Below are 21,922 nucleotides of genomic sequence, written 5' to 3'. Positions count from 1 at the left end.
ACTGGGCATGTGTGTGTGTGTGAGCAAGAGATTCTGAGAGTAAGATTCTTCATACTTAAATGAAAATGTGGAAACAGAGCAATTTAAAGAATATATTTGATCTCTCTCTCTCTCACACACACACACACACACACACACACATACACACACACACCCCTTTAAACCCCGAAAACCAGAGCACACACTCCCATCAGCACTATGGGGGGCCCCAAAACCAACCCCCACCACGAACATCAGCCCCCCCACAATGGAACAGCTGGAAAAACAATAGTCTGTAATTCAGAGCAATTTCAGGTATTCAGGCCACTGGGCATTAATAATTAACACCTGCCGGTAAAGGAAGGTATTTACTGCACCTAAATGTCACACATCATTCTCTACACTCTCCCTATCCCTACAATTACCAGCCCCCGCCGTGTGGAGGGGGGGGCTGTTCAAGTGATGTATCAACAGAGCCACAGTCGGCAGTTTCCAAACAATGGAGGAAACTATCGCGGGCAGCCTGCAGGCCTGCACTGATGCAGTCACCCCCCCCCACCTGGCTCCCATCGGGCAGCCTGCAGGCCTGCGTTGATGCAGTCGCCCCCCCCCCCCCCACCCCACCCCACCTGGCTCCCATCGGGCAGCCTGCAGGCCTGCGTTGATGCAGTCGCCCCCCCCCCCCTACCTGGCTCCCATCGGGCAGCCTGCAGGCCTGCGCTGATGCAGTCGCCCCCCCCCCCACCTGGCTCCCATGGGGCAGCCTGCAGGCCTGCGCTGATGCAGTCGCCCCCCCCCCCCACCTGGCTCCCATGGGGCAGCCTGCAGGCCTGCGCTGATGCAGTCGCCCCCCCCCCCACCTGGCTCCCATGGGGCAGCCTGCAGGCCTGCGCTGATGCAGTCGCCCCCCCCACCACCTGGCTTCCATGATTTCATTTTTTATTTTTTATTTTTTACTTTTTACATACAGAGCCCAGTTCTGAGAAATGATCAATGCCGCGGGGGGGGGGGGGGGGGAGCAGCATTTAGAGGCCAGAGCTAATCAGAGAATATCTATTAGCAGGTGCACAGCACTACATCCTGCAGGTGGTGACTTGGGGGGGTATTTCTTTCAGTATTTTTAGACTCATGGTGGGTTATCAATTACCTTCCTCCTAAACACACAGAGCTTCTGCTCCAGTAACCCGCCACATGCGGGCTGAGGGCCACACATCACTGCCCCCCCCCCCCCATCTGCTTCCCCATCACCATCGCTAACCCCCACCCCAATTTCAGCTGACTTGCCGGTTACGGCAGGTCGGGCTGCTCGGCTGCCATGGCAGAAATGCAAAGCGGGCAACGGCCAGAAATATCACACATGCCCGCAATACGCACTCGTAACGCCACTGCTAATCAGGGGAGCTTGCTTCCGCCGTGTACCCGCCGCTTCTCTGGCAGGAGAGACACGAGCAGGACCCCCTCCAGACAGCGGGACACCTTGATCTGTAAATCACACTTGCTATTATTTATGTGTGTTTATAGGTGGTGCCAGTTTCCTCCCAGTGTGAGGACACACTGCCATCTGCAGGCAGGCCGGGGCAGTGCGGGAGCAGGGGACGGACGTCACATCTCCCAGTTCGTGTCACGGTCCTCACTGGCGACCACACTGCCACTAGCGATGGCAGGACTGAGGACCCAAAACCTACGCAGGGCAGTGTGCCGAAGGCCCCCCCTCAAGGCCCCCCCTCTGTCGGCCCTTTGAATAAGGCATCAATTCAGACCAGTTACTGTGCCGCCTTGTCCTCATGGCAACAGATGCTGAGCCGCCTTCCTCATGGAGGGTGAGCTGAAGGGCTGGGGGGGGGGGCTCCAGGGTATTCTATAATTACTGCTAACAGTGAATCCAGCTAATGAGGGAGGAAGCCAAACCCTTCACTGCTCGGGGTGTCCAAGGACCTGGGCATCTGAGCAGAGCCAGGTTAATGGGGGGGGGGGGGGGGCTGGGGGACACCTGCAAGAGCTAAAGGAGGTCCTGTCAACTCTCTGCCATCGTGCAGTGGATGTAAACCCAGGATGGGCGGCACACGCTCACTGGCTGGGGAGTGAAGAGGAGGAGAGTCACGCAGTTCTCGGCAAAAGGGAATTCCGGAGCGCGGACATTTTTATAAAGCCGGCAGACTTGTGAGATCGACTGGTCAAGAAGGGAAGGTTCCGCGCAGGTAACCCCCAGGCTCTGTGTGTGTGTGTGTGTGTGTGTGTGTGTGTGTGTGTGTGTGTGTGTGTGTGTGTGTGTGTGTGTGTGTGTGTGTGTGTGTGTGTGTGTGTGTGTGTGTTTTTCCAGCTGTTTTCTGTCCTATTAAAATACAGCTACAAACAAGGAGCTCCCTGCCTTGAAAGAGGAGTGAATGAAATTCAACTGTCAGGCCACTTGCGATTTAAAGAAAAAAAAAGGATGTACTTTCAGGCGGCCATAACTATAAACCCCGGCATCGCAGACTAAACATCCATTAGACTCCGGGACTAGGGGCCTGCAGCAGACAGAGGGAAAGGCAGGAGGCAGCTACACACCTGCAGGGGGTACTCTCATTGGGGGGGGGGGGGGGGTTAACAGCATGGGAGTGAATGCCTGGGGGGGACAGTGGTACCCAGATACTGATCATGATCACAGCCACACGCCGATAGGCTGGCGAGATCCCTCAGGGAGGACGGATGGGATCAAAGGGGTGAGAATCCGGCACGCCGTCGTGCAGGAAGGAGACCACGATGCGGGTCAGCGGAGCAGGAGGCGCAGGGAAGCAGGAGAACCAGCGGGGAGGGGTGACGAGATCGGCGTAAAGGGTGCGACACTTTCAGTAAGCAGGGGGAAGGGCGGAGGAGACCCAGGGAAGCTAGGGAGGGGAGGGGGGGAGGGTCTTCACGCTCACCTTCACCTGACGGGACTCTGCTGGACTCCATTGCCTGTTTTACCTCGATTATTACGTACCAAGAAGATTTCTGCACTTCCAGCTGTGTGTTTATCCTCAGGACTTCATCGGGCCTGTAAACGATTCATCCGGTCTCCGGTGCGACCAGCTGTTCGGCGGCAATCGTGACGCCCGCACGTCATCCCCGGAAACGCGGACCGTGTCGTGAGCGGACGCCCTCGCCTCTCCGCGTCTGGCCCGGCGACCGCGATCACGAGCAACAGGTTAATCAGCGGCGGCCCGGAGACCCGGCGGGACGACCCAGGGCGGGCTGGGACTCAGAGGCGCCGGGGGGATTCTGGCAGGACGGAGATTGGGAAGAGCCGGGAGGGGGGGGGCCCCCTCGGCACCACGGTGTCCCACGGAGATACGTGCAGAATGAATCGGCGCTGAATTACGCGGCAGTGAGAGCACAGCTTAGGAGATAAGGATACCGCCGCATTTATTCTGAAATGAATCCCTGTAATGGAAGCCGGCCAGGTTGGGAGCGGCGGGGGGGGGATGATGAAAATTCAGGTTTATTCAGGCTTTTTTAACGGATTTCCACGTCTAATATCCCCTGTCCAGTGCTACACCGGCAGAAAAATACAGCACAGAAGCTGCAGCAAAGCGATGGCGTCTGCCCAGAGAACAGACACCCCCGGGGAGAGATATGGGCAACCTGACACGGCGTATTTACCCGCTGGAATCCCAGCAGGACAGACCTCAGCTGGACAGCTTCACAGAGACACTGAGGAACGGGACCAGGGCTCTGCAGGAGGAGGAGGACACACTGAAGGCCGGGGGCGGGAAAAGCACATGTATTCTCACGCCACGTTCGTGCTGATAAGCCGCCACTGCACACTTCCATACTGAGACGGGGTATTAGATTGAGCCCAGGCATGTCGTGACTCCGCCCAATTCCCAGGGGGGCGGAGCCTGCTCCCCACTCACAAGCTGAGGATCACCTTCAGTCTCCGTGGGAGGAAACAGAGAGACACCGAGTCAGACAGGAGCAGGGAAGAGACACTATCGCCGCCTGGCTTACGGGGCTGACGTGCGAGCCGCTGTCCCAATCAGCCCAATGAGAAGTGCCTGGGGGTGGGGGGGGACCATCTGATTTCCGGCAGGTCACTCGGCTGCTCTGCACTCCCATAGCCACCAGGAGGGAGATGCAGCCCCACCCTCCCCGCCCAGATAGTCAGGTGATACAAACTCTCGCTCTGAGGGCTTCCTGATTGGGGAAACTAAATCCAAGGATGGAGACTTGTGGCCGACTTGTATATCACTAACCTTCTAGTGCCTACAGAAGAACCGTGAGCTTACACTGTCCATCCAAACCAACGTCCCAAACTCCCAGCCCTTGCGTCCCATAACGCAGTGACCATATCACGATCTTAAAGTAAGAAATTACTTAAAACGCATCAAACAAAGTACTAAGACATTAGTAATATAAAACATTAAATATACCTAACTATACAAACTCGTAGGAGACATTTGGCTCCTACTCTCAGCTGTAATATCTTTCAATGTTTGCAAAATATTTCAGTGTTTGTATGTGTGCACTTCACATTAAATAACCCAGCTGTCTTGCTTATAGTCACTGGCTCTGAAGACACATTATTATTAGTATTAATACACATTTAATATTAAAGTTACATGGTGTACATTCTCCCCCACAGTTTAATGCTTAAAGCACACTTTACAGAACATGTCTGTATTATTTAGGTTTTTCCTTGTCGTCAGCTTGAAGCAAATAGCAAGTGGGCAAGTGTAGTGGGATCGCAGAACTATTTCAAAAAATATATTTTCTCACCCAGATGTTAGGGGCTCTGTAGTGGTACAAACTGGACAAAAACAATCAAAAGTCACAAATATAACGCGATCCACAAACGTAAAAAAACATTTCACGTGAAAAAATTGTTTTTGTGGATATGATTTTACACAACAAAGAAATATATATTGGTGGATAGTTAAATATCTGTCGATTGTTTTTAACTCGCAGAAGACAATCAAGTCGAAAAATAGCTTCCAGCCAAGTGTCACATCCCACGGGGTGACATGTAACCTTTCAAAACTGTCACCCAAATGATGAACAAAAAGCTGCCATAAAGTGTTATTACGCGACAACATGAAATTACCGATGGCGCATAATATAGAACGATAGATGCTTTTATTTCGTCATCCGATACACATCATCATATTGCACATCCCTACACAGTAATACACAATAAAAGCCCCGTGAAGCTTCTGGGAGGTGTCGGCTTCTCCTGCAATCTGACAGACACCCGGCGGCATCGGCGCGCCCTTAGCGGGAAGGCCGACCCTCAGAGGTCGTTATGATGCCAGAACGGAGGCGGATTCAGCGGTGGGTGGAGAGACTCCCCCAGGAGCAGGCCGTCGGGTTCAGAGAGCGACCGTGGCACTGCTGTTGGCCTATACTTTTCATAATTATTAGGGGGAGACCGATAAACCCGTAAGTTGGCTGATAAATGACACCGGGGGGAGATAATTATCACGCCTGGCATCAGTCTAAAATAACTTTACAAATAGCTATTCCATTACAGCCTTAATTGGGTGTCTTCAAAGCCATCTCTCCAGGTTTTCATTATCCCCCCCCTCACTGTGAGGACCCTGCCCGGGTGGTGCTCTGGGGGGGGGGGGGGCTCTCATTCTTGAGGCCCGATCTCGCCATGGTCCACCAAACTTGGTATGGCTCACTGCAGCACCATCGAACCTGTGGCTCACGACCGATTCTGTTCCCCGAGGTCGAAAGGAAATCCCAAAAATAAGACCCGGCTAAAAAACCTTTTGCATCCCTTCAAACGTGACCCGCGTTCAGATGGCACTGGAGCAGGCACCGGAGCAGGCACTGGAGCAGGCACTGGAGCAGGCACTGGAGGACAGCGGTGCGGCAGACTGCTCCTAATTACCCTCGACGATGAATTAATCTACGGAGATGCTTCGGAGACGACCGGAGGCCGCGAAAAGCACCACTGTGCTCGGACGCCTTCCGGTGACACCAGGACAGACCCGGACCCCGCAGCGCTGCCTGCTGGCGCCATATCTGAACGACCAGTTTCACCAGTGCCGCGGGGTGGGGCCCGGCGGATCACTGAAGGACAAGGCAGCTGTCTTGCACGCCTCTGCGGCACCAAGGGAAATTCGCCAGACTAGCGGAGACGGAACCGTGATTCCTGAGGGCCACCACTGCCGGCACATTCTAAGCTCTACTCCTGCCCCTCGCTGCCCTCCCCCACTCAAACACACCACTCACTGTCTGACAATCTACCCTGGATGGGGCCCTTGTGATGCAAAGGAAAAGGAGAGTTCTTTAACGGCTTTTCATTTCTTTGCATTAAACTTACAGCGCCACCAACAGGCGGTAAGACTACAAAATGGGCTGTCAGATCGCCGGGGGTGACCAAGGACGCTGGACGGTACAGACGGGACACGGAGCCCACAAGCGCAGGCGGACGCCCCGAAGATCATTACGAGGTTTAACCAGGAAGTATATTCTCGCCAAATTGCACGGTGGGTCCGAGCATGGCCGCCATCCTGTGCCGGGGGCGATCCGACAGAATCCCAGCAGGAGAGGCTCCTCAGAGACGCACTGTTAACACAGAAGCCTCGCAGCCCCTGGAAAAAACTCAGATGAAGCAGAATATGCAGGTACTTCCTATGAAGTTCCAGGAATAATCAAGTTGAATTTAAGTCCAACGCCTCCGCTTCTCTTAAAGTATACCGCACCACCTGGCACCCCCACTGCTCTAGGGGATTCCTCCCACCCATATCTCAGTGGACCACGCCTGACGCACCCCCAAGCACCCCCACTGGGTGCACACTGGCATCACACGCTCAGGAAGCTGGAGCACATACAGGTGGGCTGTGTTACTAAAGGGAAGCCTGTCTGACACCGGAGGGGGGGGTTGGAATGGATTTCAGAGCCCCTCCCCGCTTCTGCTGAGGGGCTTAATTGTGCAGCTGCAGAGAAGGCGCCCGTCTTAATGAGCTCAGGCTCCAGAAATCCAGCCGGGGAAGGAACGGGTGTCGAGAAAGCCGGCCCTGATCCGGCACACGGGCCCAAGGTCAGGCGCTAATCTGAGCCGCCCGCGTCTCCCGTCACTCCCGCGGCGGCAGCTTTTGACACGCGAGTCCCAGACGCCCCGAGGAGGCGCAGGGAAACGTGCCACCGCGCCCTCATGAGCTAAGACCAGGAGGGGAGGCCACTTTCAGGGGTCTCTAGAAGCTCGGCACGGAGAACAGGAAACAGGAGACCCATCCGACTGTAGGGGCGGCGGCCACGCCCAGGGGGGGGGGGGCGGCCACGCCCGGGGGGGGGGGGCGGCCACGCCCGCCATCATTAGCGTCCACCCTGGGCTCTCCATCAACTCTACGCTTCATCACTCAATACTCACACACGGGCTACATCGGCGAATTTAAAAGCTGCCTGACAGGAGGCAGATGGGACTCCGCCCGCCTGTCGGGAGACGACAGCACGTGTCGCTCTGAGGGATGAGGGGGTGGGGTGGTGCCCCCTTCCACCTGAACTGCCCGGGATGGAATCTCCCCCAGCGATCAGCGGCTGGATGGGCCGCGTGCAGCCCAGGGGTAAGAGGCGCAAAGGACATTTTAGAGAAACGGAGACGATCATTCAGATACTGGGTGAGAGACAGAGCCGTGTTTCTTAACACAAGAGGCCTTTAATCCAGACGCACTCACACTCCTCACACCCCCCCCCCCCCACCCCCCGCACTCCCACCTTCGTCGAAGTCGGCGTCGTCCTCCGTGTGCTGCGGGAAGGGGAAGCAGTTGGTGATCTCCAGCCGGTCCTCCACCACCAGGCCCAGCAGCACACCCTGCACCACCTCACTGCCCTGGCCTTCCTCCTGGTAGTGCTTGATGATCTTCAGCACCACCTGTGAGAGACGGCAGGGCCGGGAATCAGTTTGGAGGCAGTTATGTACTGTGCCCCCCCACCTAACACCACAGAATGAGCATTATGGGGGCAAAAAATGTCTTGGATGAAATAGGCCTCTTTAGCCCACGGGAGCCCAGATGAATTCAGCGCAGTTTGATGGTAGGTTTGTGCACAGAAAAGGCCCAGGAGTGAGACAGCAGGCCAGGAAGCATTTTATTACCACGTGGAGAACAACCTGAACCAAAAACACCTGCCCAGCTTCCCCAAGGAGGGCATCGATCCCACACCAGTGTGGCGCAGCGCTAAAAAATAACTGATGAAAAGAGAAAAAAAAGAAAAGAAAAAAAACTGTAAAAACAGTTAATAGCAGGGAGCAGGCAGGGAGAAGAGCCCTATTTGCTAATCAGGATGCAGGAAACTGAAGATATGCAGACTGAGGATGGGGGGGGGGGTCTGCCGTCTCCCAGGCAGACAGCCACCTGGCCACCTTGTTGTGCAAACAAAGCACTATTGATTTCCGGGTGCAAATGGGAACCGACGACCCCAGAATAGATCTCAATGTAGGACAATCGAAGGCAGCGAGGTCGTCGCATTAATGTGGCAGCATGGAAACCCAGGCAGCAACAAAACCCCGAGCTCTCAAGGGACGGGAGGATGGATCAGCTCCAGAAGCCAGTCTGCTAAAAAGTTAGAGGCCGCAGGCACGGGTACCCACAGGCACGGGTACCCACAGGCACGGGTACCCACAGGCACGGGTACCCACAGGCACGGGTACCCACAGGCACGGGTACCCACAGGCACGGGTACCCACAGGCACGGGTACCCACACGCCGGTGACCGCAGAGACCAGCGGCTGACGAGTACGACAGCGACGCCCGCAGCCTGACTACACATCTCAGAAAGCAGGGACACGGCAACTAATCGACTAATTAAAACTGATTCCCTGTGCTACGTCTGTCACTGACAGAACCCAGCGGGCGATGGAGCGCCATCCATACAGCGGCGCCGAAATCCACCATCACCCGGGGCAGGGTTACGCACTTCGGCGCGTGCCCGAGTCCCTGATCCGTGGGAACCATAGGTGTACGTGTCAGGCTTCTTAACCACAAGTCAGGCTTGGAGAACGCTTCACGATCAAGCAAGAGAGACACAGAGGCAGCGGCGTGATCTTTTAGGAACACCAAAGTCTAACACGAATTGAAAGATAATTACTCATCTACCTGCTGGGTCCGTCACAGCACGGGAAGGTAGCTCGATTGGGTACAGTGAATTTAGGGGACACCGAGTATGGGCTTCTTACAGCTGTGACATTTACAGTAAATTTACTGTTACAATCAGTATCGTGAATGAACGACCACATTTCATTTCAGTTTCAACCATGCCCAAGATTGAGAATGTAATGCAAGAAATAATTAATAATATGACTCAAACCAGGGATATTCAAGTTTTAGTGAATGGCAGCATATTAAAGATGATGGAAAGTGAAAATCATTCGGGAATTAAAGCAAATTAGGCTAAAATCACACAAAAAAGGAGAGAGAGAACCATCTACACCAGGGCCAAAAGGGAGGTTGAGGTCCAGTCTTCCGGACGCCCCTCATCCAGGTTTCCATGCACGCTGCTACATTTTTATGCTCGGTGTAGACCAGGGGTGCCCAACTCCAGTCCTGGGGGGCCAGAGCCCTGCACATTATTGGGTTTCCCCTCATTTAACACACCTGATTCAACTCCTTGTGCTAATTACCACACAGCTCTTGAGCTGAATCATTTATGGAGGAACAGGGAAAGAACTAAGCTACACGGGGCTCCTGGATGGAGACGTGGATGAGGGGCATCCGGAAGACGGGACCTGCGTCAACACTGACAGGAGGCGGAGCTTTCAGTGGCGTGACACCCGTGCCTTCAGGGCGCAGCTGCAGAAAGTACAGGGTGGAGCGCAGTCAGACGGCTGCGGCTGCAACGACGCGGAATTTCACAGCGGCTGACAGGCTTCATGCGCTGAAATTTTGAAGTTCCTGTCTGAAATTTACCAAACAAGCCTTCACATGCGCGCAGACTCTGCTGAAGCCACGACGGGCGCCATGCCTGCAGCAGCGGCAGTACGAAGGTAAATACAGTGTGACCTTTGACCTCTGTGCAAACCAACCAATCAAAAGGGCTGAATACTGAACATTCCTCCTAGCAAAATAATATAGTGTCATATAAATGAAAATGGTGGAGCGGCTCATCCTCCAGAAACATTAAATTCTAATGTGCCCCCCCCAAACAGGGCCCCACCCCGACTTTAGGACCTGGTGCTCACTGCACCAAGAAAACCAAAGACCTCCCAACGTCGGTTCAGACTCAAAGCCTGCGGTGCAGAACGCCGCTGACACGGGGAGTAGGGAGTGGCTGAGCTCCTCAGTGCCTGTCGCTCCTCTCGCAGAACCCCAGGACAGGGCAGGCGCTGCGGCAGAGCGCTCTAACGGCGACGCCCTGTCATGCCGCTTTCTCACGCGATGAAGAGCAGCGTGACTTTACACAGAAACCCAGGGGGAGCTCGGCGGGGTACGCAGTGACGCAGGCGGGGGAGCGGAGGAGAGCTGCTCGCCCACCCCCTCCCATGCGGCCCTCTCTGCCAGGGCGACGGCAACATTAAAGGCAGGATGGGGGGGGGCTTACAGGCTCCAGTAAGTTTTAACCACCCGCAACAGTTTAACGACTTGTGATGAGCAGATATTCCAGCTGTCTGACAGATCTTAAATGAGCATGATCACAGCCAGCACACAGTGAGGAGAGCCAGGGATGCGGGAGGGATTTCCACCCCCTCATCCGCTGAGTTTTCCCTCTATGATATAAAAAATTCAGAGACAAAACATGCCCACTGCGGGAACCCAGGGGCGGAACCTTCTACAGCAAACACTGGGCGGCAGTTGGCGCGGGTTGTACCAAAGGATAGGGGAGTGGGGATACACTTTGGTACGACCCGCTCCAAACTACCTACCAGTCACCCTCCAGACCAGGTCCAGACCACCTTGGGTGAGCTCCACAATAAAGCAGGTTTACATGAGCCCTCCCTCCTCCCAGCAGTCACCATATCCCCCTCTGTGCTGCTTATGTCCAAGCTATAAGGGACTGGCAAGACCAAGCACCCCCCCAGCTCTGCCACCTGTATCACGGCTCTGCGAGGGACACCCCTGATATCTGCAGCCCCGAGAGCCCATCCAAGCGCTCAGGTACGCCTCTCGGGGGCCAGCGCCAGACTCACGGCCCCGTGCTGCAGTGAATGCCTATCGGGTCAGCTGGGGGGGGGGGGCATTCATCAGCTCACATTTCATTCTGAGGCAGCCCTGATCCCATTTATGGAAACCATTTATTGGCGAGACACACTGGGTTGTCGTTTAACCTGCTGGACCAAGCTGAGCAGAATATTGAATTTTAATGGTGCATTGATATGGTTTCAAAACAAGACACAGGAGGACACAATACTGCTGATATGGATATACCCTGATTATGCTTTAAAATTAGGCCTCAATTAAAGATTAATAACTTGAGATTAACAGGATTCCTTCCTGGTTGTAAACGGCGCAGAAGTTTCAGTCAAGGTCTTGTACAGAATCCCAGAAATTACAGCTCCAATCAAACCACTCAGTTGGCAGCGTCACAGGGGAAAGGCGAGGAAACACTGTTACTGGGATCAATGGCTTACAGGTTAAGGAAATTGTAATTGGCACCAGCGACCCCCATCCCAGTTGGCAAGTTTGCCCACCAGCGCAGAAGCTGGCCTGTTAAAGGTATCTGTGATTTGACAAAAACAGACCAGTTAGCAGTATTGATCAGAAATTCCACGCCACTGCAGCAGCAATTTATTCTAGCAAGTTTTGCTGTAGCTTTTGAGCAGAGCAACAGTATGAGCATCACGCTGATGGAGCGGTCGCATGATAGCGGCTCACACTCGCGGGGGCACAAAACAAACAAATCATGCAGGGAGGGGGATGCAGCGCATTCCCTGCAGACTGGGATGCAGCCACGGAGCACAGCCTAGCAACCCCCCCCCCCCACGATCCCCAGGAGACATCGCAGCAACAGAGGCTCAGAGCGTGCTGAAGGACACGGCCAGATTGCCCTGTTCCCAGCACTCGCCGCTCGCCCCCCCCGCTCCCCAAGAGGCACGACCATCAATCACCGCGATGCCACGTCCGGAAGCCAGCAGGGTGCTCGGGGAATAGAAACTTCCAGCCCCGGATCTGCGGCGTCCCTCCTCTGGGCATTGGGGGGTGCTTAAGGTTGGGGGGCACCGAGCAGATTTTAAAAAAATCAGCAGCCCGCCATCGTGACTTTCGGCTGGGGGCTGAGTGCCAGTGTCAAACACTTATTAAAACTAATTAAAGTGAGCAGACTCCAGCAATAAAACGCCCACAACAAACTGCTTAATATAAATCACGATTCACAGCTGAGCGCCAGGGGATGTCCCAAGGAAACGCAGCCAAGGGGGGGCTCCCATGAGACAGGACACATGGCACATGGCATTCACAAAGCGGGGGGGAGCATGTCAATGCAGAAAGGGCAGAGGCCCAATTACAAGCCAACCCCTCGTCACCCAAAAATGTTTCATTACGGAAGAAAAAGTGAAGGATTTTCATGTAAACTGTCGAGTATCTTTACTGGCCAGATCAGAACCACTGGGTGTGGACAGGGCGCAGCAGAGGAGCACCTCCAGGACCCCCAGGGGGCAGCAGGCTCTGTAATGGGATAAAAACAAACAGCTACCCCCCCCCACCCCCACAACACCCAGCCGCATCTGAGGAATGAACAAGCAGGTCTCTGACTGCTGGATCTCTCCCCCCCACCCCTCCCCCTCCACTGGCAGCTCTGCGGCAAAGAGCTGGTGACGGGTTGGTGATGAGGAGGATAATGCTGCAGACAGGTGGAGGGACTGCAGGCGAGGGGGTGAGCTCCACTGACCGCCGACACCCTGAGGGTCACAGGGGGCACAGGGGGCACAGGGGGCACGCCCGAGCCGTCAGGAGGAGGGGCTCGCTCCGAATCGCGTGACCAGGGACGGGACAGCGAGAAGAAACCGCCGGCAGAGTACGGAGCTTCTGAGACAGGTGGACTCCACCATGGGGCCGTTATGGTCATGCATGATTATCGACGACACTAAAACATAAAACATCAAAACAGGACCTGCAGCCCAGCCACAGATGCGCTCCCACGCATTCTTGCGTGCACAAATTTACAAATAGGAGCTGGTCTTGATCTACCCAATGATCTGCAATTTACGTGGCTGAACACCACTCCAACACCGTGAAGTAGGTTTACAAGCACATAACGTTACTCTAACAAGTGCCATTAGCTTTATTACATAACCGCGCACAGCCGTGTACTTATACACACATTCTTACGAACAACAGCCACCCTCATGCGGTTCAGTTCAATTTTTAAAAGCATATTTATAATACAGAAGTATATTATAAAATTTGTCAATGCAGCAGCTCCAAAACAACACTGCCCCCGGAGGTGCTGTGGGGCACAGCGGGCTTCACTGAGCCCCACTTGGCATGCCCACGGCAGCGCCTGTCCTGCGAGGGACAGCCAGGCCGGCTGCGGCCCCCACACTCCCCGGAGTCTATAAAGAGCAGAGCACAGCCCATTAAAACAGTAAATAAGAACAATCCATCCTGATCGAGTCCCTCGGACGAGGGCTCTCTGCTCACTGCTAAGTGTGAAATGAAAAAGGTTAATTAGTGTTTAATTAACTGTGTTTTTCTGCTGCGCTGGGAGCCGCAATGCAGCTGGATTGATAGGCCGTGGGCTTGTGTGCCGGACGCGTCCTCTCAGACAGGAAGTGACTGAGCCGGAACTTCAGTGCACCCTTGGGTGGAGTTGGGAAGAGTAGCGAGAGCAAAATCCTGCAGCTCAGCGGGCTTCATGGTGAGCGTTCCTCCATGGGTGGGGGGGGGTCATATCGAAGTCCGTACTGCAAGCACACAAACACACTGCGTCACACCCTCCCCCCCTAAGCAGCTTAGGGAGCATGTGACTGCCACCTCACTGATGTGCATTAATCTGCAGGCAGAGCAGTTCACAGCACGGGGGGGGGGGGGGGGGAGAAATCAGCATTCCACTCTGCGCCAGCTCTCATCGATCTCAGCATCACGAGGAGCCGGCAGACGGCCAGGTGCTCAAGGGGCCCCGGGGACGCGCCGGCTAGGGCCAACACCCCGACGGCCTCTGTGAGGGATTCGGCAGCCAGTGCATGTGCCAGTGCATGTGCCAGTGCATGTGCCAGTGCATGTGCCAGTGCATGTGCCAGTGCATGTGCCAGTGCATGTGCCAGTGCATGTGCCAGTGCATTTCACGGTTCCCACAGCGATGCAGGACAGCTCCCCGCCACAGACACACAGAGAGGATGCTTCGTCACGTTTCATTTGATGTGACGCATCACAGATCGCTGGTGGATAAAAGCTGCGGGGGCATCGACTTCGTACACCTTGTAAATGTCCCTCCAGCCACCTGCCAGAAAATTACTGTCTTTGACAATCTGGGACTAGTGTTGCAGTTTCCAGCCAATTAAGCGGACGCCTGCAGGGGGGCTGTTTAGATGGACATATTGCCAAAAATGTGGCAATGATGCCACCCGGACAACCTCACCTCATCATAGGGGTGCAGGACCACAAGTGCCTTTGAGAAATGAGGGGAGCAGCAGGGGGAGCAGCAGTTTTTAATACTCCTCTGTCAGAGGGGGGAGTGGTGGCTCTGAGCCTAGGGATCTATGCCAGCAACTGGAAGGTTGCTGGTTCAAATCCCGTGAATGCCCAGAGTGATTCGACTCCGTTGGGCCCTTGAGCAAGGCCCTTAACCTGCAACTGCTTGGTCCTGCGTATGACGTTAATCTACATCCAGCCCTGTAAGGAGGTCCTCCAACTTAGGAATAACTTGGCACTCCAGTCACCAGAAAAAACCTCATAATGGTCCATTTGGACTACTGTGGTGCTGAGGTATTGCCTGCCGTATGGCTGCACTCAGGTTCTCATCCCTGAGGTGGCTTGTCATGTGAGTGCATGCTCCTTCCCTCTGTCTCAGTAGCCCCCCCCCCCCCCAACCCCGGGGCAGTGGCCCGCTGCTGGCCAGTTAGTATCAGAGCCATTAAATTTGTTTGCTAGGAGCCTATCAGCATCGACCTCCCCCCCCCCCCCCCCAGCCCACAAAGGTGCGCATAAATGGTCAGGTGACATGTACAGCCGCCATGCTGTGTCAGGACACACACAAAGCTCAGGGACCACACAGACACGGCTCTGCAACACGCCGAGGAAGAGGCCGCTGGCCGTGTCAAGCAGCCGAGAAGAAAATGAGTGAGAAGCAGGAGGGACACAAATCCTATACCTCCAAGGTGGGAGAAACAGGCCAAAAAAATCTTATCTAGGAAGAAACAAGGCACAGGGAGCCACGGGAAATCAATGCGGAGCTGCCACAGCAGCTCAGAGCACTGAACTGTGCGAGAGAGACCTTTTGGAGGGAATATTTACGGCAACGACGAGCAATCATCCGAGAACAGCAGTGCCAACTGCGAGAGAGAGTCCGTCCCAGCATTCGGCAGGCAGCCAAGGCCCCAGTGAGAAGCGAAGGCCGTGACCCGAGCCGGCGAGGGACCCGCCGCGAAAGCGGTCGGTAGGAAAACGGCGTGACTCCGGCCCAGGGACAGGTGGGTGCGCCGACCGGCATACCGCCAGCCAGACTTCGCGATTAAGATGAGGACCGTGACACCGTGCTGGTGCTGGGACCAAAGGTGGAGACTTGGAGGAACGTGGTGCGTTTGTGATGAGATGACCTCAGGCGGCACCCTCCCCCGGATACGGCAGGGCCGGACTCATTTAGGGAACATTAGCGATGAGTGAAGGGGTAACCGCGGCAACTCTGCTGAACACAAAGACCTGGATGGAAAAAGGACGCTAACGAGGAGCAGGCCTTCACGGGCCTACTGACGAGAGGTCACCAGCGAGAGAGAGAGAGAGATCTAAACCACCATAACCGAACCCTGTCGTAGAGCATGGGAGGAGGCAGCCATGGATGCATTCAGCTCAGAAATGGCGTAATTTAGGCCTCCAGCCATAGAGATGAAGGTGATGACGACCATGTTTAGCTTCAAGAGCAGTGCCATGGAAAGTCCTGCCTTCCTTAGAATAGACGCTTCGAGATCACACCTGGCCTTCAGGAGTCTCTGAAGGCCCAGCACTGACAAGACACACATAGCTTAGGTAGGGAGGGGGCGGGGGGGAGGTAGCTTCAAGTAGGTTCACTAATGCTTTGGGGTCTCTATGGACCAAAAGAAAGTCATCACTACTTCAAACACACACACACACATAGATACAGAAGCCTAGTGTGTGTCCCTGCGGCGTGTGATAGCCAGACGATCCCCAAAGAATCCTGATCAGGATAGGTAGCTGGAAGATTGACGTCACCACTGAGGTTTTGCAGAGAAGACTCACTGAGATGAAGATCAACAGATGATGTCATAATCAGGACCATCCATGGGCTCAGAAGCACATGGAGGTTCAACCACCAGCTCAGTCCTCCAGCTGACAGGCACAGCAGGGGATATTCTACCTGCGACACCGAGGTGCGTCGCACATGTACACCAAGTGTAGGGCAAGACGACGACAGACGGAACATTGATTGTACCCACCGTAAGTTACCAGCCCAGGCCAGAAACACGCCGCTTAGCAAGGCAGCTCAACTGCCAATCTTCACAGCAAGAACGATGCCACAGGACAGGCGGGAGTCCTCATCCGAGTAATGATGAGCTCGCGGTGGCAGGGAGACTGGCTGAGTGAATACTTACTAGATTACACATTACAAGAGTATAGGAACAAAAAAAAAACCCAACACAAAAGCTCAATATGTTCGGCAGAGCAAATTGCATTTGATTCACTTCAGAACTGCGGACAAAGCAATCATGGGGACACCCGATTTGGGCATGGAAGAGAAAGCGGCAAAGGAGCATTCCTTTGGCCAGCAGGGGGCGCTGGATGAAAGCTGCGAGGAATTCAATACCTGGAGAGACCCAAACATGTCTGGGTTAACTGCTCCCTGCTGAAGGGCAGTCACAGAATTAAAATCCTCTAACAGGCCACAAGTTATTCAAACATACCAACAGAATGGCAACCTCGCCAGGATCTTAAAAAAACAAAAAAAAAACTACAGTCTCTTTAGATAATAATCAATAAAACATAAACATAATGTTCTTATGGAGCTAAAATATACATTATTAATCTAATAAAACATAAATGAAACAGCTATACGTATAGTTATAATTAGGGGTGCACCGATCGATCGGCGCACCGATCGATCGGCCTCGATCACGTTAATTTGAGGGGATCAGAAATCGACCATATTCCCATGAGATCCACCGATCTTAGTTATATGCTTTTAACTCTTTGGGGTCGAGTATGTCGTCGACGACATCGCGTACTTTTCGCGTACTTTTCGTGTCTATTTCAGTTTATAAATATCTCGCTGAAATCTTAATGTATAATCATGAAAAAAACGCTGGCTAAATCCGTAATCTGTCTTCTTTTCAAAACGTCCATTGTCGGAAGTATTAAAGTTTTTTTAATTAGGTTAAATCGGCAAAAAAGTAAACCATGTCATCTTACTTTGTTTTACCTGCATCGGGGGCGTGTAGTACCGCTCTCACCCGAAGATCGCTATTCACATTCTAAATAGCCGCATTAGCGCGTATTCAAATCGCATTCGCATGGTAATTTGATTAACAGCGCAACGGTGAAACGCGATCCAGATACATCCCCTTCAGCGCCATAAAAGGGGGTTGGGGACGTGGCCAGGTGACAATGGCTCATTCATACACATGAAAGTTGCTACATATTCAATGAAAGGAGCCAGAAATAGTTACATGAGTTAGGTTTTTCTTATTTATTTATCCAAATTAATGTTGCATCTACACCATTTAGTCATCTTCATGTAGCCAAGACTTTGGTGATCAGATATCTGGGATCAAAACAAACTGCCAGCATTGCTTACTATGTACTTTTATAATGTTTCTGCAAGTGTTCCAAACTGCATTTTGCAATGTCTATACTTTGATGTCAAATTTCAAACGTAACAAAAATCTGACATATTTACAATATATATTAAAAGAAAGATGAGTGTAATGGCAAAACAAATATATAAGAAATAATTTATTTGCCATGAATTAAGTGTGATGAAATGTGTGATCATGCCCCAGTCAGTGAAAGTGTGTTTCCTACCCCTAGGCCCCAGAGGGTTAAATCAGCCTTTTCTCCCATTCCCGAGAGAGGTGCAGTGCAGGCTGCCTCCCTCCCTATTTTTTGGACAAGTGTGTCATAACAGCTATATATATATATTTTTTTTACAAAATTAGAGAAATTAAAGTCTGGAAGAAAAAATATGATTTTGTAGTTCAAACAGCAATGCTCATTTATATGTTCATTTATATTTGAGGACACTACCTCATGTTTTGTGAGTATTCATATCAATTTACTCAATAAAAATGGAAACATTGAAGTAACTGTCTTTTAGTTATGAAAGAAACAAGATCGGCAAAAAAAAATCGAGATCGGCAGGTAAGGTTGCCTAAGGATCGGTGATCGTTGATCGGCCAGAAAACTGCAATCGGTGCACCCCTAGTTATAATTCATAAAACGTTGCTAGCGAGCTAAACATACATTAATAATAGAGTTACATCAGCACATTTTTAATAGTCATAATAACACCTTTAAAAAAACCACCTTCCCAAAGGTACTGTGATGTAATTACGTGCTTGGACTTTGCACTTTTCTTTTCCCTGATCCCAGTGTTTGCATTGACAGTTCTGTTTTTTTAGTTTTTTTTTTATCATTTGATATCAGTGATATTAATATAGATGCAAGAAATACAAAATACACCTAAGGTCATATTTCAGTTCAGAGTGAAGCAGAGTATAGCAGAATCCCATGTCACTGCAGAGCAGCAATTTTAACTGATGGAAATATAAAGTAATATTTCAGATATGGGATATTTAGGTAACAGTGTTGATCCAAAAGAAATGAGTTCTGAACTCAAAAGGTGAGACTCGGTTCAGTTGCATTCCCCCCCCCCCCCCCAATACCGGTAATAAGCAAATGTACATGGTATAATAACCATTGTTCATACCATGGTACACCGTGAAACCAGTATACCACGGCCATCCTATGTACAAGTAGAATAGTGACGTGCCATCGACTCACCTCACACCCGAACCCTCACTTCACACAAACAAGCAGCTCTAACACACAAACACTAAACTGTATTACACAGCGGGTACTATGGTAAGTTCATGGCACAGACCATTTTTTCCATAGCACTGCCCTTTGAAAGCCTTGCCTAGAGTTCTGGAACTGTGTGCTCTTCCAGGAGCCAACAAGCACAATTAGACCGTGTGCCATAATATGGATGCTCTGACTTCAGAAGTTTCTCCTAGTAAGGTGTGATTTCTCTTCATACATTTCAGCACTGGATATTCAGGTCTTTATGATATCCAACACAATGAGACATACCCAAGCAGACCAGAGTAATACCAGAACCAACTGCGAAGTCATCTGGACCTTCATTTATAAGTGCCCCTCCCTATGTTGCAAGCATTCATTACGTACAAGAGCTATGATATACCACAAGTCAAATCAACGGCCTTCCGTTTTCCAGTGAGATCAATGAATGTGCCTGAAGAGCAGCACTAAAAGGCAGAAACAGCCGTTTTTCAAAAGCCTGTCAATCACAGAGGAGTGATCTGCTAATCAGTCAGAAGTCAGTCTGGCTGATCTCTCACAGTTAAGGACAACACAAAACCATAAACTTAATGAAACTGTCCTCCGTGAACCCAATTCTCTCCTGCAACTCAACCACTACATGAAGAAGTTTATTATAAAAAAAAAAAGAAAAAAAAAACATTCTTTGCAGCAAGAAACCTGTTCTGAATGGATGAGAACATCCAGAGCGACACAGAAGACCACACGTCTCAGAGCAGCAAACGCATCAAGTGGGTGTTCAGTGTTCCCATCACACAAGCATCAAACAAAAACCCGGCTGTCCACGCTATCCTTTCACATCCAGCCTTTTATATGCAATATCAGGGATAAAAGACTTCAGAGATCTCGTCAGAGAATGGAGAGACTAACAGACAAAAAGCTGCTAGGATGTACATATAAATCAGTAACTGTACAAAGGTTAGGGCCATCTCAGGCTGACTTCTTTCAAGATTAATTCAATACCCAACAGGCATTGCTTCCTGTACAGACACTGCAGCCAGAATATACACGTTTATCTGAGAAAAATGGTCAGAAGTCATTGCACTACACTCAAGCAAGTGCAGTTCTTAGCCGCCATTGCTGCAGGGCTACCCTGAATACTCATGACCACAAAGGTAAAGCACAATACTGGGAGCAGTGGTCAGTATAGGCGTACTCCTCTCAGCAGTGTTTCCCCTACCATTATATTGGGGGGGGGGGGGGGGGAGCACCTCCAAACTCCCTTTGAAGGTCAAGTTAATTTTATTTAATTTTTTTTTCCCTATATAGCACCAGATCACAACATAAGTCATTTAAAGTTACCTTTCAGGTCTATACATTGTCCTTTTATTAAACAAACTAAATAGCCTTATGTTATTTATCTTATTTACACAATAGCTCGTCTTTTTTGTCTTTACACAGTCACGCATTCACAATTCTCCTCTGCTCTCTGTATCGCGCGTGGCGGACTTCCGCCCCGATATGTACACGCACACACAGGTGAGCACACTCCCACCAGCGGACAGAGAGCGTGCGTCAGAAAATATGCCGCGTCAACCACCCGGTCAGCAGTGTAAACTGTGAGAGGGACTTCTCAACCATGAACAGGGTAATAAAATGGGATTTTCTGCTTTAAACTATCAATATTTTAAGCTATCAGCTGTTACTTTTAAAGCCCAACAGTTAATGTATTTGCCGGTCAAGAAAAACATCCACAATAGGCTGCAAGGAGACCATCTTGTAGCCTGCACACAGATCTCAATAAATGGGCCTTGTTTCTTTAGCTGGGTTCAGCTGATTCACGGAGCTCAACCAATGGAATCGATATCCATTCATCTTCATTGAATAAATGAGCCATTGAGTTTCTTATTAAAAGGTTACTCTGCAGACTATATCTCACGGCTGGCCTGAGAGTGCCTGGGCATTCCCCCAGAGGGGTTGGAGGAGGTGGCTGGGGAGAGAGAGGTCTAGGCATATCTGCTCAGACTGCTGCCCAAATGGATATGGTGATGGATGGATGGATGGATAGATGGACATACACAGCAGAGTCACATCATACCCGTATATATCAACAAGCTTAATCTCTGTGCTTCTCAATGTCAGCATCGTAACCTATTTACAATATACATTTGCGGTAGGGAGGCAGGCATCAGCGCAAGATGGAGCTTTCGGTTTGGTTATTGTACAGCTGTACAGCTCCACCTACTGTAGACCGACTGCCCCGAAATTAAAAATAAACCAAGAAGACACTACATGACCCGCAGCTTTCACACTACACGACGCTAGAAATATCTACCAGTCTTATTTTTAATGCTTTAGTAAAAAATATTTTTATCCACGACACACGGGTAGCAAGATCCGGTACGTATCTTATCTAGTCTAAAAACACCATGGAAGCTCATTCACCCTAAGGATTATTATGGATTACATAAGGAAACAATAAGAAGGCATATAAACTCAATTTTAAAAACCCAGTGATTAACTCAGGACATCTTTAAACCACTCGAAAAGAAATATCAATAATATTTTGTTGCCTTTATAAATTGCAAAACTATATAACCAATTAAATTTTAACTGAATACCATCGATATTTTCCCACCTTTTAAATAATCAAATAGCACATCAACCACCTACTATTATCGTCTCTGACCTAAAATAAAGAGAAACGGCAAATCTTTCGTTGCTGGTTACATTTCCCCCACATGCTAGCAGTTATCACAGTACCAGCATATCAGTTGCATTTCAGACCAGCAGTCAGGCCTAGCAAGCGGTCCACGCTTCAACTTTTCATTATATTCACATGAAGTTATGCAGATAGACATTATGATCACACTTTCGGC

General features: G+C 51.3%; 1 protein-coding gene across 1 annotated transcript in view; it reads right to left on the bottom strand.

The window, feature by feature from the left end:
* The window catches only part of eif3hb (eukaryotic translation initiation factor 3, subunit H, b), a 47,330-nt gene that overhangs the window by 25,239 nt on the left and 169 nt on the right, over nt 1-21,922 (bottom strand). The window contains exon 2 of the mRNA XM_023811851.2: nt 7,663-7,819. Coding sequence (XP_023667619.1) covers nt 7,663-7,819 — 157 coding nt within the window. The remainder of the gene's footprint in view (nt 1-7,662; nt 7,820-21,922) is intronic.

Source organism: Paramormyrops kingsleyae, chromosome 23 (assembly GCF_048594095.1).
Source record: "Paramormyrops kingsleyae isolate MSU_618 chromosome 23, PKINGS_0.4, whole genome shotgun sequence".
Taxonomy (NCBI): Eukaryota; Metazoa; Chordata; class Actinopteri; order Osteoglossiformes; family Mormyridae; genus Paramormyrops; species Paramormyrops kingsleyae.
Note: the sequence above shows the minus strand (reverse complement) of the source record. Positions and strands in the feature narration are given on the sequence as shown.